The following is an 18,239-nucleotide window of genomic DNA, read 5'->3' on the forward strand; positions in this document are numbered from 1 at the left end:
GGATTGTTTTTTACATAAAATGTTTTTCAAATATTTTGAAAGTTGCAGTAAGAGATATTTTATTTTGTTATATATTTTTATACATAATTTTATTCTAATTTTTATTTTCTCTCTCTCTCTCTTCTCTTTTTACGGACATGCAGTCTGAAACAAAGTCGGCAGGTTCATCATGACAAATTTATGTTGGAAGATCAAGTCGAGTCTTACGACTGATTAAAAGAGAGCAAAGAGAACATTGCTTTACTAGCGAGAAGGAGCAAGAAAGGGGGAATCTCTACTACCTCGTTTCCTTTCTCCACTCCACATCCTGCCTTTCTTGAGACTCCGAACAAACGACTCCGGAACGCGCTTTTTCAGTCACGACACGCGGTATAGAAACGCATCTCAAGCCAACAGAATAGCCAAAAAGCATCAAATTAGGCGGCGGCGCAGGTCAACTGCATGGGCGTCTCAGTCCCTCTCGTAGGTTCGTGACTTTCGATCTGACTTTCGGCATCGCGCGGGGCCCAAAGCCGAGGGGTCCTACCTCCCTTCGGATATAGGGTTGCTCTCTATATAATGCTATAATACAAATAAGCAGTCAGTCAGTTTGAAGTCAGTCGCTGCTATGCGTTCTGGCCACGTATTGCCGCTTCGGTCTATTATAGTTCTTGATCTCCAGCCATTATGCGTCCTCTACCTTTCCTCCCTTCTCTCATCCCATTGCAAAGTCACTCGCTACGATGTACTGTGTAGCATAGTAGCACAGTCGTTCTTTTTGAATGCATTTAGAAAGTTCTATTAGCGTTTATCCTGACAATGTCGAGTCTAAAATTGTAAATAAAGTATAGTGAGAGATATTGTATATACATATGGTTACACAATCAAAAATAAAAATAAATATTGAAACCTAAAACATTTTTGCAAATTTATCTGCTTATTCTTCATTTTTTGTGTAAATTTTTGTTTTATTTTTATAAATTAAAATTCCGAGATAACGAGAGATAGAGAGAGGATTGAAACTTTTGCTACCATGTCTATAGAATGTCGTAGTGTGCAGTAATTATATATATGTATATATATATATATATACATATATATGTGTATATATATATATACACACACACACATATATATGTATGTATATATATATATATATGTATATATATAGCGTGTTGCAAAGTTTCAAATCGGAAATCGAAACTCGTAGCTCGCGCGACGAAATTAAATGAAAATTCATGCCTTAAAGTTTATAATGGAAGGCATCAATCGGCTTTTTTTTTTAGCAAGAAACTTTAGAACTGCGGCTGTTCAACACGGTAATGCTGGCTGAAACTTATTTAAAACTCTTCCTATTTCGATATATGCGCTATCGTAAAATACGCGCGCAACATGGCGTTAATGTAGATCTCGTTTTTTTTTTTTTTTTTTTTTTTTTCGTTTTAGCAGTCATAGCAATAGTAACTGGATAGTAAAAAATAGTAATTGGGTAGTATAGTGACGAGCAATGAATCGCGAAAAGATTGAGAGGAGCGCAAAAAAAGGAGAATGATCGTTCACAGGCTATATTCTTATCCTATTGAACAGTCATTTTCTTATCTCCGCATTCTCTCTAATCTTTCCGCGATTTATGCTCGTTAGTGTACATACATACAGCGTTTTAACTTCATCACAGAGAAACTTTTATCCAACGATCTTTTATTTACATATAATAAATCTATATGTATATCTACACCATATGGTTTTGTCTGATTGAAAATATCTTAACGTCAAATAACAATTCGAAAAAGTGGATTAATAAGAAAAAGAAAAATATATGACAGAAAATAAATGAAAATTTAATTATCCATGTAGCGCTTGGGGTTTCTTGGGGGCTGAGACACATAGTAGACTATTTCTCACTAACGTCCTGTCATCGTGCGATTCATCGTGCGTACCATTGCAGTACCGACTCAGAGAAACTGTAAAATGCACCCACTTAGGCAAGAAGCACACCCCTTCCTCTTGTCTTCCCGTCGTCGTGACAGACGGCAATGGAGGCACGGGGTAGGCAGAGATCTATCGGAGAATTAGTGACATCTACAAGTTGCACCCCCCGACAAGAGAGAGAAAGAGAGAGAGAGAGAGAGAGAAAGAAAAAGAGAGAGGGAGGAAGAGAGGGAAGGAAGAGAGGGAGGAGAATACTCGCGCGTTGGGACGGACTTAGACTAGCGCGGGTGCGGATTTTCCCCATCTTCGCCCCGGTTTCGCTTCTCTCGCTTCCCTTGCCAGAAACCCTACCTCCCACCTACACATCTCCCTCAATATCCCCCTTGTTTCGCTCTCGCCGATTTAATCTGGGATTCAGCACTCAATTTGGTGCGTTACACGGCGGTTTGTATGCCCCAGCTCGCCTTACCCGCCACATCCGCTACACACACCCTCTCTTCTCTCTTTCTCCACTTCTCTCTCTGTATTAACCTATCTACCTATCCTCTGCACACACACACACACACACACACACAACGAACCGCCCATCGCTGGAATCGCCTCGTCTCTTGTTCCCACCACTCTTGTTCTCATTCTCTCGTAAGCGGAGACTGCTACACACCGCCTACCTTCTTTTCCCTTGTTTCTCCTTCGCTCTTTCCTCTCTTTTGTCCTTCTCGCCTCTCTCTCTTTGCCTTTATTCCTCTTTCCCTCTCTTTATCCCTTAGTCACCGTCTCTCTATCTTTGAGAGACCAACTACATACCTTCTCCAAATGCCACCCCTCAAGCTCTTTTTCTCATTCCTCTCTCGCTGTCTCTGAGAGGGAACACTTTCCGACGTTCTTAATGTTTTCACTGTTCGTCTCCCCTTTTCTCTCCTATCGCCGTCGACGCAAACGGCGTCGTCACTACCACCGATGTCTCGTTCTCTCATTCCCTTCTTTAGCGGCGCTTCTTTAACCTACGTTTTTCATTTTTTTTTTCTCTCTGTTTGAAACCGAGTGTAAGAACGTAGGCGTTGTCTCCTCTCTCTCTCGTTCTCTTTCTTCTCTCTGTTCGGCCCCCTCGCGTTTGCGTATTTAAATTAGATTAGATAAGTTAATCAATGCGGTATTCAAAGTAAAACCCGGGATTTTGTGTGTCGCTCGGCGAGAAGAACGAACTGCGTAGTGGGAAGAGCGAGAGGGGAGGCATTATTGACAGTTAAATCGCGCGCGATCGCTTCATCTCGACTCAAAGGAAAACGGCAAGTTGGTCGACTAATGCGCACTTTTACTTTTTCTCACGTATCGAACCGAGAAAGATAGGAAAATCCTTCACTTATTGCGCGATCGCTTATCAAAGCTTATAGTGAACGATCGATTTGCAATGATTGTCGGTTGAATTTATTTTAGTTCTGTTTGGGGGACGCTTTTCCGAATCTCGCTTTAAACAATCTCGTGATAGTCTTCAGTCGTTGTCCGTAAAGACCGTAATTTCAGAGATGTTGTTGTTGAAGAGAACTGTTGCAGTTACTGCGAGAGATATTCGATCTCGATTTTTGCTGAGATACTGCTGGATATATAAAACACGTGGATGAAACACGTTAAGTTAGTTAAAGAATTGAGAAAAGTTAATAAAAGATTTTGAAAATTGTCTATTTATGTTTGTATTTCGCGCACGCGTATTTTATTATTTGCAATAAAATAAAATCCGCATTAAAATTCGAGACTTGATTCCAACTAAGTTGGAATACGATCGGAATCTCTGATAAAATAAAAAAAAGCGGAAGGACTCTTTTGGCCGGAGTACACTTGGCTAGTTGCCCTTACGCGACACTCCTTTTAATCACCAAGAAATGTCTAGTAAAAGCAGTCCAAGCTTGCCGGAAAACAATGTCCCCGAGCGGGGACATTCCATAATTTCAATCTTTCTCCGTTGAGTACCGTACGATTGTCTGGATGTTCGTTCCGTTTAGTACAAGTCATATGTGTTTCACAAAGAGAACGCGTTATAGATGAAAATCGCTCTACCGTGCATGCACATTTGAAAACAAATTCGAGACACTTTTCTGAATTTCTTTCGTGCAAAAAAGTGCTCGCTTGAAAAAAATTTATATTAATTTCTATTTATAAGCTCGCCGTTCTCTGAGCCATCTCGATTTGCCTTCTCCTAAGGAATTCCTGATTTTTCACATAACACATATACGAAAGATAATCTATCAAAGTCACACGGAGAGTACGTTTGCACAGTAACGTTAATCCGATTTGGTAACAACCGTTTTCGTGAAAATGTCAATTCAGCCAATCACATTAATCGATTGGCTGAAGATGTATGCGACCTCGACTGCATATCAATTCAATTGCACAATCCCCAACGTTACTTTCCGAAATCAATTTTGTTAAGTTTACTAAGTTTAAAAAATCCAATTGCGCGTACACGCCGGCGTCAGATTGCGCCTGCATTCTGTGAGAAATACCGATAGCAGATTGCGTGAAGTTTATCCATTGCGGTAGAAGACAAATCGACATAGGAGGAAAAGGACCCTCTTAGGTACATCGGTGGCTGACAAACTGACCAAAGCCGTCCTTCCACGACCCTCTCGGCCGCCACATTATCGGAAGCCTGTGGACAGCAAAACCATTTATACTGTTAAAAGTCCGAGTAAGAGACACACAGAAACGACAGAACGAGATTGTGAAACAAAGAGAAATCGAAAGAGAATACAATTGTTTTTCATTCAAACGTAATATGTTTCGTTTGTGCACAGGTTTTTAAAACACTAATATTATTCATCGTGTGTGTTGGTGGTATTTTCTTTTATTTTCTTGAAGATTTGATAATTCAAATTTGTTTCAAAAAAAAAAAGAGAAAGAAAGAGAGGAGAGTTGAATTATTTTTTTTTTCCTCATTGTTTTTGAGTTGTAGACAAAAGACAAAGAGTTTTGGAGAGACGGAGATCCATGTAATTTTTACAAAGTAAAAACCTTTGTAGATAAGCAATTTACTCCAAGATAATCAGCTAACGGAATATATCTCACAAGGCAGTTTGCTTTAACCCGGCGGCAATATGGCTAAACGAAATAGAGTGAAATTCCTGCCTCGGATCCCGAATGGAGTGAGCACGGGTCGGTGTAGTAGTTGGTGGGCTATAATAACATATAAAGTAATTAAGGACATCGGGCGACAGCGGGCGGAGGACGACAGTAGAGGACACCGGGATTCCGGGCAAGAGGGAAGGGAGAGAGAGCAGAAGCAGGAAAACGGACAGGTTAGGGAATGCGACATTTACATAGTAATTAAATCGCGGGAGCAAGTGGGACCGTTGGGGGAGATACCGGTGCTCGAGCAATTACAGACGCATTAGATTGCGGTAAGCACTTGTTTATGGCCCGTTCTGCCTCACTGCTCTCTTCGCTCTCCATACTCGATTCCGCTTGGCCATTCTATTGTCTAAACCTTCTCTCTTTCTCTCTCTCTCCCTCTCTCTCTCTCTCTCTCTTCATTTCTTCGCTTCTTTTTCGTTTCCTCGTGCTTTTTTTCGATGCCATTTGAACTACCGGTGCACTATTTTCCCACCTTAAAGTAGAAATGGTTTTTACTTTCACAATTGTTGTAGATGCACTTGTGTGTAAAATTTAAAGAGAACAGAGAGAAATTCAAGGATAGAATTATTTTTTAAATTGTTAGTGTGTATTAAAGTGATTGTTTCGACAACGTTTTTATAAGTTACAATAATTTGTTCATAATATCTGAGAAATTGTTTAAATTGCATACACACATTTCTGTATATATTTTATTAATCGCTACGTATTGTATTATTTTTTTTTTTTAATGTGTGACATGAAACAGCGTTTAATATGTAAAATAAGAATGCAATAGACGATTCTCTTGAATTATTTAATTACAATGAACAACAATCAAGTGGAGACGCCAGGCGGCCGCCAGCAGATCACATTTATCTTAATGACGTCATTGCATGATGCACGAGCGGTTGAAATGTTAAGTAACGATATTAATAAATAGTGGAGTCCGTGTGTGCAACGCGCAGCGCAAATGGGGATCGGCGGGGCGCAACCCCTCGCGAGAGAGTGGTAGAACCGCGCGCGTGCACCTCGAGAGCGAGAGAGGGTGTCGTGAGTTATGAGCGCTGTGTGATATCGATGCATCAATTTGACTAAACGAAGGATTAATTTAATAACAAGTCAGCGGATGAGTCGTTGGATGATGTATAGAAAGAAGGGATGAAGAGATGTTTCAAGAGTAGAGAAGATAAATAAATATATATATATATATATATTTAGTATACACATCTAGCACGTTGTTATATCCGAAATTAATAATTAATTAAGTTATTCCTGTGTGCATTGCGTGTTTTATATTTCCGCAGTGAATAAGAAAATCTTATTGTTACAAGTTTATAGTTATAATGTCATTGTAAAAATTCCATTTAGTAAAACATCTTTATCCTATTGCTGTTTATTTAAACACGCGAAATGTCTGTGATTGATAAATTTTAATCGTTTAATTTAAAAAACCATATTTCGTAATCAAATCTCACAATTTTCGTATTAGACTTTTTTTCGTCTGAGAATTGTTTCCGCATATAACGTGCTAATACGCAATGTGAGCTTTAGAGCTATTCTTCCTTAATGATATAAGGAATCGAGCGTCTGTGCAATCTACTCTGAAACGTTTCGCCAATACGCGGAACAGCGGGCGGCGCAGAAACAACGATGGAAACAGCGGTAGTAGCATGAGAGGAGGGTTGAAAATCACTTTCATCGCGACGTAATGTTACTAAGCGACAACTTCTCTCTCACCCTCTATCTATCATGCCAATTAAGCAGCCCTCTCTCAGCAGTCGTCTCTTACAGATCTCTCTCTCTCTCTCTCTCTCTCTCTCTCTTCTTCTCTTTGCCCCTTTCTCTTTCTCTCTTCCTCTCTCTCCCTCTCTTCCCTCCCTTTTTGAGAGGAGTTATCGCGTGGGATTTATGCGACCCTTCAGAGCGATATATTTTTCACGATTACGATTCGTGTCAATGGATTGTGTGTGTGTATATATGTGTGTGTGAGATATTCCGTGAGTATAAGACGCATCTTAAGGTGCAGCGAGAGAAACTTTTAATAAGGAACATTAGTCGTCGAGATCTATTCAAACTTGCAAAAGACGAGACAAACAGATAGACATTATCTTTTTATAATGATATGTAAAGATAAAATATATACACATACACATAAGTTGCACACGGATATGTAAATATAAAAATACATATAATAATGATATTAGTCTTATTCGCCTATTTGTATTTGTTCAATTCGGGGCGAGATTTACGTTAAGTATGTTTTTGAAATTGCCATAAGATATAGAACAAGACATGGCGCACGCACATTTTGCACACTTGTAATGACGTAAGAAAAAAGATACAGGAAGTAATGTAATGGCAGAAATAAAAGAAGCGCAAAAGGGGATAAGAATGAGTGGTAAAAGAGAGAGGAAAAAAGAGAGAGAGAGAGAATGAGAGAGAGAGAAAGACAGAGAAATGTGCGAGTGAATTGACGGCGCAAAAAGATACGAAAGAGATGTCGTAAAATAAGTTCGTGGCGTGGATGGCCACCTTGGGTTCTCCTAATGGACAATAACCGCGATATATATCACCTCATTCCAGAGAATTTCCCCAACAACGAGAAATGACTACTTTCATTTATATGTCGCGAATTTAAAAGTGATCGTGAATATGATATCGATGCATTCTTATTTTCTCTTTCCAAGAAGATAAAAATAAAAAAAATAAAAAAAATAAACATTTTTCGTATTACGATTTTTAATTCAAGAGTCGGTATGTGCCACATATTTCACAAACGAAAGATATCACGGCGTTTTCGCGCAGTGGCAGATAATGGCAACGCTAACAATGCGATCGTTTAAAATTCAGTTAAAGGGGCATCTCTTCATTACAGGCGCCAAACGTTGGCGCCAGTGCTGACCACATCAATAAAAGATAGACACGGCACTGCATTTCAGCGCCGACGCTGCATTATCAGCGAATATTAAATCGATTAGCGCGATTAATAACAGCTAACTGAAGCGATCTTGTGTGGGAATGCGCGGTCGTTCTTTCGTTAAATCGCTAATTAACATTATTTTTAATTAGGCAATTGTTTTTTTTTCCGACAATATCTCGGCATCATTTGTCATTGAAAGACCCACGTGCGTTGGGGGCGTAATTTTGCTATGCGCGAAATGTAAAAGTAAATTACACCAATATTAATTTGTGCGTATAGAAACATCTCTTAATTAACTTCTTTATTGCAAAAAATATTTCTGCAACCGAAAGTATTATTGTTACTTCTTGTTGATAGTTTAATTCTAGAAGAGCTTTAGCATCGCGCGTATTTCTTTTTTTGTTTTTAAGAAAGACATCGCTCAGTGATCAAAAATCAAACGTGATATAGGGTAGAAGAGAGGAAATCAATCCATCGGGCGCTGTAAAAGATTAATAAAAAACAGCAAATAAATAAAAACAATTAGCTTTTTATATCACGAGAGAAACAAAAAACGCACGTACACGCAAAATAAAAGGATAGAGAATGGGCGGGCGAGATAGGGAAGGGGTGGAATATAAAGTTACGTCACACGTTTATTTCATTCCCGTCGATCCAATAAAAGTTCCAATAATAATTTCGGATGTTTTCCGATGCAACATGTTTGATTTAGTGTCGGACATTTTGTGATCGCATATCTGCCTCGTAAATCTCGCCGCGGTGGCGCCACTGCATAAAAATATCAAACGTCGATGTGTCCCGCGTTCAACCCCAATCCCGGGCGGTAAAATATTGCCCGCGATTCCGCGCGACGGAAATAGCCTTTCATGCCCCGCCGCCTGATAATTCCAGAATTTCGCAGATTTATACCCCGGAAAGGTTATGAAAGATACGCACCCGCTCGCTCGCCCTCTCACTCGATCGCACCCGTTATTATTAATTGCTGCGCGTAACGATAAAGTGGGACGTTTAATTTTTAAAAATGGCCTCCACCGAATATCGCCGTGTCGGACGCTTGCCATCCACCGAATCTCTCTCCTCTCTTTCTCTCTCTCTCTCTCTCTCTCTTCTCTTCTCTTGCGTTGTCCGGAAAAATATACGTCAAGATTATGCCGGTAGATTCGAGTGCAATGTCGCGATCACAAACCGTCCATCGAATGGTGGCGTGATTGAAAATAAAATAAAAATAGTAAAAACACAAAACTAATAGCAAAAATAAAAATACGCGTCACTTTGTGATTTTGACGGTTGACATACGTAGGACGATTGATAAGATCGATTAAAAATTCGAAACGCCACATGGATATCGATAAAAGTACATTTAAAATAAGACAAGACGGCAATTCGACGAATAACGCCCGATTTAAGTAACTATATTATATTTTTCTTGTTATATTGTTTTTAAAAGTAAATTTTTGTGGCAATATATTTAGTGTTTTTTTATATCAATCGCAGATTCTCAATACATTCAAAATCTAAATCTTTCTCTGTTCCTCGTTTTTTTTTTCTCTCTCGTTGTTCCTCGCTCTCGACGGTGTTTCCTCCTCCTTTCTCTTTTCTCTTTCGTATTCTAAAAACGGTACATCGTGATAGATTTTCTTATGATATTTTTCACCATCGCTAAATTAAAAGTACAATTAAATTATAGATAGTGATTTATTAAACTCAGAATTAATTAGTGATGTTGTAAAGAAGGCTAGTATAATATTATGTTTCAGAGAATGATAAATTTCACAATTATTTTTTTAATATTTCTGCCATGAGTGTTTGATTAATAGCTGCGATTTCTTAACGACTTGATCATTATTATTGATTTTATCATTAGAAGATGCTGCAGTATGTGTTTCATTCGTTTTTTTTTTTTTTCCCGTTTCTATAATTGTCTTTTCTCTCTATGTAAATAAATATTCTGTTAATTAAACACGACAGATTTTGGTAACAAAAAACCTAGCCGATCTATCGAAACTAAAAAAAACTCCGTTCGAGAGATCAGTTTTGCTGACAATTTGTCGTCAAACAATGTCGGCAGGTTCTAATGGCAAGACACAGGCTTAACGTGGATGATCGGTGGAACGGATATGTCACTGGAGTTCACTGGATTTATGTGAATATATTGTAATCATATATGTAAACATTGAACTTGTGTAACATCGTTCACGTGTTGATGTCAAATCTTCATAAACGCGTTTAATGCACCTGATCGGTGAGAAATCGATCATAAGTCACGAGATAGAGTTATGGCGAGCGAGACAGCATTCAATAGAAAAACTGGATTAATAACATTAATGAAAGAACAACTTGCAAGAAAGCAAGAGAGAGAGGGAAAGGGAGAGAGAGAGAGAGAGAGAGAGAAAATTCTCCCGCACGTCCCCTCGAATTTTTTTCTCACCCTTCTTTACCATTCTTTATCCTTAGAGGAAATAAAATCAGAGTTGTAAGAGCCGGATGATTAATATCCAGCCGACAGTTTGTGAAACGGGCAGCCAATAAACGGGATAAAAATACTCGTGAAAAATAGTGCGCTCATTAAGGGTGCAGTGACATCTGCGACTGCCTGCCTCGAGTATTCGCGCGGAGAAACTCTCGGCAAGTTGGATCGAGGAGGACGGTGAAGTGGAATGAGTTAGGACAGGTGGAGAAGGAAGCACAGTCGAGAACACGTAGTACCGGAAAAACGAAGGGACAGATTTACGAGAGAGAGAAAGAGAGAGAGGGAAGGGGGAGGGGGTGGAAAAGAGAGAAAGAAAAAAGAGATATATATACATATATATAGCAGATTATTTTAATATTCTGATAGGAGATGCGATTTGTAATCTCGCGCAATTCAATCACCCGCGTGTATCCGATCTTTCTTGTCGAACTTTATTTTGAGAAAACAGCAATAAGCTTCCAGAGTGAAATCCAGCGACAAAGGTAAAAAAATAAACTAATGATGAGGAAATGAAAGTCTGACATAAAAAAATATTCAAAGTTATATATTCATACAATACATGATAAAATGGCGACATAAATGTCGACTAGATACATCATCTCTGTAAAAAGTAATATGTCAGAAATGTTCTTAAGTAATTCTACTGAAACATTTGATACATTCTTTTGGGATAAATTTCTGAATTATACATAGGTTTTCTTGATGAAAATATTTCAATCCTAATATTTATATATAAACAATAAGGCAATAACATATTAGTATGGATATGTACTTTGTCTACAGATAAATTATATAAAGAAATCAAAGCTAATAAACGATTTCTTAAACAAAAGATATAAATTGATTTTAGATCCACAAAACACATAAACACACACAATCTGCGATAAACTAAGAATTATAGGTGAATGCACACTCTAATGGCCTTTGCGCACAGACCGTGGCAATGCTTGCGGCATAAATCAAATTCAACACAGTTTACGTGTGGCGGAAGTTATCTATCCTGGTAAGCAATCTGTTAACAATTTGTGGACAATTTCGAGCACAATACCGAATCAGAAGATCAGAGCCATCTGTAAGACAGTTAGACATGTGATTTGTAAACAGATCTGCTGATACAATCATCCCCACATAAAATCAACAGCAAATTTTGAGCAATCTGCATAACCATTCTTAGATTAGTTACAATTAAAGTTTTAAACTTGAAAAAAATTTTTTTTTCAACTACCTGAGCTTTAACACGTTAAACGTCACGGTCACGTCATTTGTGATGGTTTTATTCAAATAAAAACAAATTTTATAAACAGTCTTTGTAAGAAATAGTTTATTATTATATATTTAATAGTAACAATTTGCACAAAACAAATTATTTTGAACCTCGCAGGAACTTGATTCAATCTTTATTGAGCGTTCAACGTGTTAATAAATGTGATAGTCGAATAAAGCAAGACAGCAAATTGAAAACTCGAAAAAGAAATTACCATTTTTTCTTCGTTGAGATGTCGAGGAAATTTTTTACATTATTTTTCTGAACGAGTTTTTCAAAAAAGTATTTTAGTATTTGGTGAGCAGATTCTGTATTTGTCGACACAATGTGGCAAAATCCGGTCTTTCGTGGCTTTGTATGTTCCAACATGGATACATCAATTTCGTGTATATTTCTTGTGGACATGTAGGCGGACAAGGAAGACGAGCGCCACTTTCTAACGCGCTTAACAGTTCAACGCTTCCTTTTTCTTCTATATAATGTAAGTTCCTATAGGTTACAATATCGGGCAACTTTGGATCTTCGCCGAGACTAAAGGTCTCATACATCGTCACGCCAAACGACCATACATCTGAACGTGATGAGAACTTACCATCTCTTAAACTTTCCGGCGCGTACCTAAGAAAGTCATCCGTTTTCTTTTCTTAAACTGTATTATTAAAGATCTTTACGATATCAATAAAAATTGTATATGTACACATATACAAAACATTTATATTAAAAAAATTAATTTTATACTTATACTATATCGTCACTACATATATAACGCCTCTTGCATTAAAAAAAAAAGAATTGAATTTATAATATATTTATATTTTGTATGACACTTACCATTTAATCGGCAAATCTCGATTGGTATTGAGGATGTAATAATCATTTTTATCCATAACTCGAGCGAGACCGAAGTCGCTAATCTTCACTCGATTTTCACTCGCCACTAGAATATTTCTTGCTGCTAAATCCCGGTGAACAATGTTCATACGGCCGAGATAATCCATACCAGTAGCAATATCCAGAGCGAAATTTAACAATTTAGTATGTGTGAGAGACTCCCGATGAATGACCAAATAACTTTGTAATGAGCCGTGTTCGACAAATTCCATTATCAAACCTCCATCCAGGCCTGCTATGATTTCTATAATGTTAGGATGCTTGAGAGTCTGAAAGATAAAAACACAATCTAAGTAATGGAATCTCTAAAAACATTTTTTTTTTAATTATGAATATATCTTTATAATAAAAATATACCTTCATAATCATTATTTCTCTTTCGAAGTCACGCATGTCTGCTTCCAAACTCGTCTTTAGTATCTTAATGGCCACTTGTCGCGTCTCATGCTCATTATCACGTTTAACGAGCGTGGCTCTGAAAACTTCGCCGTAGAAACCTTGTCCTACGCGTCCCTGCACAACTATATCGTATTCCGCGGACATCTCCGTGCTATAGAACATCTGCTGGATATAGCTGCTCTTGCTATTACCATCGATGCTGCCGTTGTCGTTAGCGTATCCGTTTTTGAATGGTATTCCTTCGTCGAAACTGCCATGAGTCGAATGAGAATTGCGATCGTTACCACCGTTGCAACCCACGGCATTGTTGAGCAAAGCTAAGTACTTCGTTAATTCTGTTTGACAATTTTCTTGAGGGTCGGTTATCCATCTCACTTTAAAATAAATTAAAATTACTAAATTTCTTATATATGTGTAAATATTATAAATAAAAAGAGTAGAAAACACGAAACGTATTAAATAAATCAATAATTTCAACCTACCGCGGTTGGTTTCATTCCAACTTAAACTAGTGTGATCAGTAAGTAAACTGCTCGCATTTGAATCGCTATTTGACTTGTTCTCTGTATCCGAGTTGTCTTCGTCTTCGGTGTCTTCGGAAAGTTTGGGATACGTAGTGGCGTAAGAATGATAAGTTCTACGTGAATTAAAAACTTGATATATAATCTGATTGACATCTCGCATGATGGCTTGAGGCTGCTTTCTCGATTTGCCTTTATCGCCCCAACATTCTCTCATCAAGTTATAGATTTCTTTTGGACATCCCTTAGGCGGAGGTAATCTTTCTCCATTTTCGTAAAACTGCAAGAAAATATTATTTAATAATTTAGTCATTATGTGCAACATTATCTACATGTTATTTAAAATTTGCGACTAAGATGACCAAATTTTTTTTTTTAATCTCAACATACCATCTTGACAATATTAACGTCAGGATATCTAAGTGGTGGAGTCCCTTTAGAAAATATCTCCCAAATGGTTGTGCCCAGAGCCCATATGTCTGCTTGAAAACTATTTTTCGCCGATTCGAGATTCTTGTGACATTCTGGTGGAATCCAATGTATGCTGTATACAGAAAAAAAATCATTATATACATTAAAAATACATAAAAAAAAAAAATAAAATTATCTTATTCGTTGACTCACTCGTCAGCGGTGTAAGTGTAAAGGCCAGGATCTCCTAATTTAACAGTAAACTTAGTTTCCGTATGTTCATGTACAAGAATCCTTTTGCATCTTATATTTCCATGAACTACATCATTTTCTTCCTACATAAGTAAATAATACATATAAAACATTTATAGACAAAATTATCTATATTACAAAAAAATTATTTGCAAATATATGAAATGTTTCGTAATAAACTCACCAAGTGCCAGACAGCTGTTGCCAAACAGGAAGTAGCGTCTAATAAATCGGCTATTTGTATAATTTGTGAATTACTGCTCAGATACTTGTCTAATGGACCGAGCGTTGATAATTCCAGCACCATTCCAATTGACGGAGCCATAGTTACTCCATATAATCTAATAAAATCAAAATAAAACGTTGAATTTATTTTTTACATTTTCTGAGGATATTTTTCTGATTTTTAGCCGTTATTCACCTGACTAGAGCGCTTGATCGTAATTGGCCCCACTTATCAGCCAATTCCAGAAATTCTTTGGTGTAGCTATTCTCTTCTGTCTTAAGTATCTTTAACAATACGTCGACTTTCTTGCCCTTGGCGACTCGCCACGTTGCTCGGTGCAGTTGCGTCACCTTATGTCTAGTCAAATTTTCTTCATTTCTAAATATTTCTTCGAACACCTGCAATTGATTTCGCGATACACATCGTGGTTCACCTTCCAAAACTGCAGTGACTATTTCTTCCTCTGCTATTACATCGCTCACGATATTTTCCGAAGCACTAATTAATAATGGTGATATATCTACAATGCAAATATATATTATTTTATCATTATGTATGTTCAAGTTATATGTATTTGCACAACACACACATACCATATTCTGAAGGTGGTAAGCACTCTTCGAGGTGTAGTGAATTAACAGGGTCTTGTAATAAAGCTGGAAGAGATTTATAGACATCTACATTGCCTGCTATTGAAAATTCATTACCGCCATGCCGTTCCACTCTTCGTGACGATACTTTTCCATCTTTACCACAAACATCAATATAATAAACATTGTACTCAGTATCGCTCTCACGTAATATATAGGTTCCCGGTTTGTTGGCACGTTTTTTCTTAATTTTTGCGTAAGAAAATTCTTTTCTGAAACATTTTTTGAACTTCGTTTTCTCTTGTAACATAAAATATACAGTAAAAAAATTTCTTTTTGTCAGTTTTATATAAAAAATTATCTTACCCAACCGGTCCATGGCACTTTAACATGTGTAACCTTTCCAGACTAGGTGTACTAACATCTGTACAGAGATTAAAAGTCCATTTAATTGACAAACGGTAATATCCATCCAATGCAGATACAAAAGACATCAATACAGAGTATGTATCTAGTTTCAGATGCGATGGTATGCCATTCTTCTTTGCAATTCGTAAACTATAGTCGTTTCTGTTATCGACGCTAAAGAACAAATTTGTTCATAAATAAAAAAATGTTACAACTAAAATAAATTTCTGTTTCAAAACTCTACAAATAGTATTGGTAATACCTTATAGAGATAAAACAAAGATCAACTATTGTACAAAGAGTCTTCCACGTGTCCGAGTCAGTCATGTCAGAATATTTTACTTCTTCCGAGTCAATCCTAAGTAAAACTGGAATCCATGGATTAGATAAACTTGTATTCATTAATGCTTTGTATTCTTCTGTTAAATAATTAGGAGCCATAGATTCAAATTGTTTCAAATACTGTTCTTTGACATAGAGTGGATCAGCTTCTTTCTCCAAAGTATTAAATGCATAGTGAATAGGTTTTTTAATAAAGAAAAAGTGCTTTTTTATGCACACCTTTGGAATATACTTTTTATAATCTGATTCTACACTTTCTCGTGGTAATTTTTTTTCTAGCATTACTCTGTAGTAAATAAAACATATTTAATAAATATATGTAAAAAATAAATATATATATAAAAAAAAATAGAATAAAAAGAGAAATCTGTGTTATATATAAATAACTTTTATAATACAATACCTGTACATATCAGTAACTCCTAGGCCAATTAGTTCATGTCTATATTTTTCATACATGATATCAGACACTTTATTATCCATTACATCTGTGCGAGCTTGTAAAAAATAATAATTATAAGCTTGTATATCTATCTCCTTCAGCCTCTGTGAACTGGATGGCTTAAATCTTAAACGAAATTCAAATTTTAAGTCCTCCTTGTCCTCAAGTTTGTGACCACATGGGAGCCATAGCTTGGACAAACAACTTCTTAGTGCAAATAAATGTCTCGCTACCGGACCTATCTTCAGACGCTTGCATATCTAAAAGAAAAAGATTTTCTATTTACTAAGAAATTTTATATCTTTTTAATGTATTCTATTGGTATATCATCACAAAATATATGTGTATAAATTATAAACAGCTAATAAATATTTTATAACATCTAATTATTTGATTATAATATTATATATCACTGCAATTTCTTAAAATAACACATCTCTTTGGACTACTCAATAACAAAGTACGAAGTGTGTAAATAAATTGCAGAAATGACAAAGTTGAAACTATTAGGCTATACGCACATATTATCAGAGAACTTTGTTAGCTACATATGTGTTTATTTATACAAAAGAAAAAAAACAAAACTGTTTACATACTTCAATACATAAATCTTCAACAACTTCGCCAACAGGAACCGAGATGTCGTAAAATTTCCTATCGTCAGTGGCCACATAAACAGTTGCTGTTAATTGTTCTGAACTCTTCATATTAATTCGTAAAGTGTTGATGTGCCGCTGTGAGAATTACATGTTATGCGATTATCGAACGATAACGCTTGATAACACTTTGATAATGCCTTGTAACGTCAGAGACAACTAATCCACACTACTTTATATTTTACTCCGGATTCTGTATATAATCAACGAAAAAGTATGGTTAGTAATGGGCGTCGCCATATTGAGAATTTGATACTGAGTTGACCATGTTGGTAGAAAGACAAGGTATCATTCCCCCGAGATGCGCAGTGTTTGACCAATCGGAGTTACTTCAAGTATTGAAACGAAACAGAAAGAAATGTGGACGAAAACATCTTTGAAAATTCTGTGAACGAAATAGTTTCGTACGCAAAACTTTTAATAACATTTGCACGTTTATTACTTTTGGAATTTTTATGTTATTTTAATTTTACAGTTTTAAAAGATCTAAGATCTTTGTATGCAAAAATTCATTAATTTCGCTGAAGATTTAAACGAGAAAGTTGGCCGCTACGGTCGCTACGGCCGAGCTAAATTTCAAATGTATCACCAGGATTACAAAAAGTAACAAGAGGTCTCTTACTAGAGAAGAAGTGAACCGACTCCGTCGGTAACTTGGACGTATTAGGAAAGCATAAGTTGAAGTAAGTGGCACTAAGTATCTGCCGGTAATATTTAATAATCTCGATGAATTCCGGGGGATAAATTCAACTTTTATACCAGGATCACAGAAAGTGACAAGAGCTTTATCAGGTGAGAGGTGAAGGGATTCAGTCGGTAACTTACTTGTATTAGAAAAGTATAAGTTGAAGAAAGTGGCATTAATTATCTGTCGATAATATTTATTGGTAAATTCCAGCGGAAAAATTCAACTTTTATACTAGGATCACAGAAAGTGACAAGAGCTCTCTACCAAAACTGACTCAGCCGATAATCTCGCCGTGTCAGAAGACTAAATCGAAGAAAGTGACGTAATTATAAGGCCTGGTTTATGCGGGCAATAACTGTTAACTTATGCGGGAACTGGTAAAGTTTAACTATAGGATTTTAATGCTTCTGTTCATACAAAATTGCCGGATGCGTATAAACACAGAGAGAAACCTGAGAGCGGCCATCCTATAGTAATTTTTTACGACGGTTTCAGCCGCTGGTTTTAGCCGTATTTCCACAAAAGTGGAACTCAAAGGCCGTTTTACATTAAACGCAAGTCGCAGGTCTCGTGGAACTGATCAATCACGTTGGTCGATTGGCTGATTTGACCCTGCAATTGGTCAATTCCACGAGATCTGNNACTTGCGTTTAATGTAGAANGGCCTTTGAGTTCCACTTTTGTGGAAATACGGCTAAAACCAGCGGCTGAAACCGTCGTAAAAAATTACATTAGGATGGCCGCTC

At 36.9% G+C, this 18,239-nt stretch overlaps 1 protein-coding gene across 3 annotated transcripts; it reads right to left on the reverse strand.

Annotated features, from left to right (window-relative positions):
- Nucleotides 1-10,926: 10,926 nt before the first annotated feature.
- LOC109854546 (tyrosine-protein kinase JAK2) lies at nucleotides 10,927-17,065 on the reverse strand. 3 transcript variants are annotated; one of them, XR_002250224.1, is made up of 14 exons: nucleotides 16,746-17,065; nucleotides 16,111-16,409; nucleotides 15,628-15,993; nucleotides 15,324-15,539; nucleotides 14,961-15,229; nucleotides 14,563-14,887; nucleotides 14,326-14,482; nucleotides 14,103-14,224; nucleotides 13,869-14,022; nucleotides 13,440-13,758; nucleotides 12,916-13,331; nucleotides 12,499-12,827; nucleotides 11,882-12,285; nucleotides 10,927-11,473 (listed from the first exon to the last, which is right to left on the reverse strand). XR_002250224.1 is itself a non-coding variant. In XM_020427734.1 (13 exons), exons 1-13 carry the CDS (start codon nucleotides 16,854-16,856, stop codon nucleotides 11,955-11,957), a joined length of 3,414 nt encoding a protein of 1,137 aa, XP_020283323.1. In that variant the 5' UTR covers nucleotides 16,857-17,065; the 3' UTR covers nucleotides 10,927-11,954. The 3 variants fall into 3 exon arrangements, 1 of the variants encoding a protein (XP_020283323.1); XR_002250225.1 differs by having other exon boundaries at nucleotides 10,927-11,559; XM_020427734.1 differs by having other exon boundaries at nucleotides 10,927-12,285.
- Nucleotides 17,066-18,239: the final 1,174 nt, after the last annotated feature.

The sequence above is a fragment of the Pseudomyrmex gracilis genome, unplaced genomic scaffold (genome assembly GCF_002006095.1).
Source record: "Pseudomyrmex gracilis isolate BER0280 unplaced genomic scaffold, ASM200609v1 scaffold_69, whole genome shotgun sequence".
In the NCBI taxonomy this organism is placed as follows: Eukaryota; Metazoa; Arthropoda; class Insecta; order Hymenoptera; family Formicidae; genus Pseudomyrmex; species Pseudomyrmex gracilis.

Excerpts from the sequence above, each read along its gene's own strand:
- LOC109854546 (XM_020427734.1), bottom strand. The coding sequence starts at position 16,856 with ATGAAGAGTTCAGAACAATTAACAGCAACTGTTTATGTGGCCACTGAC. Across the intron at positions 12,828-12,915 it reads GAGAAATAATGATTATGAAG|ACTCTCAAGCATCCTAACAT; the intron begins GTATATTTTTAT and ends TTTATCTTTCAG. Across the intron at positions 12,286-12,498 it reads CGAGATTTGCCGATTAAATG|GTACGCGCCGGAAAGTTTAA; the intron begins GTAAGTGTCATA and ends TGACTTTCTTAG.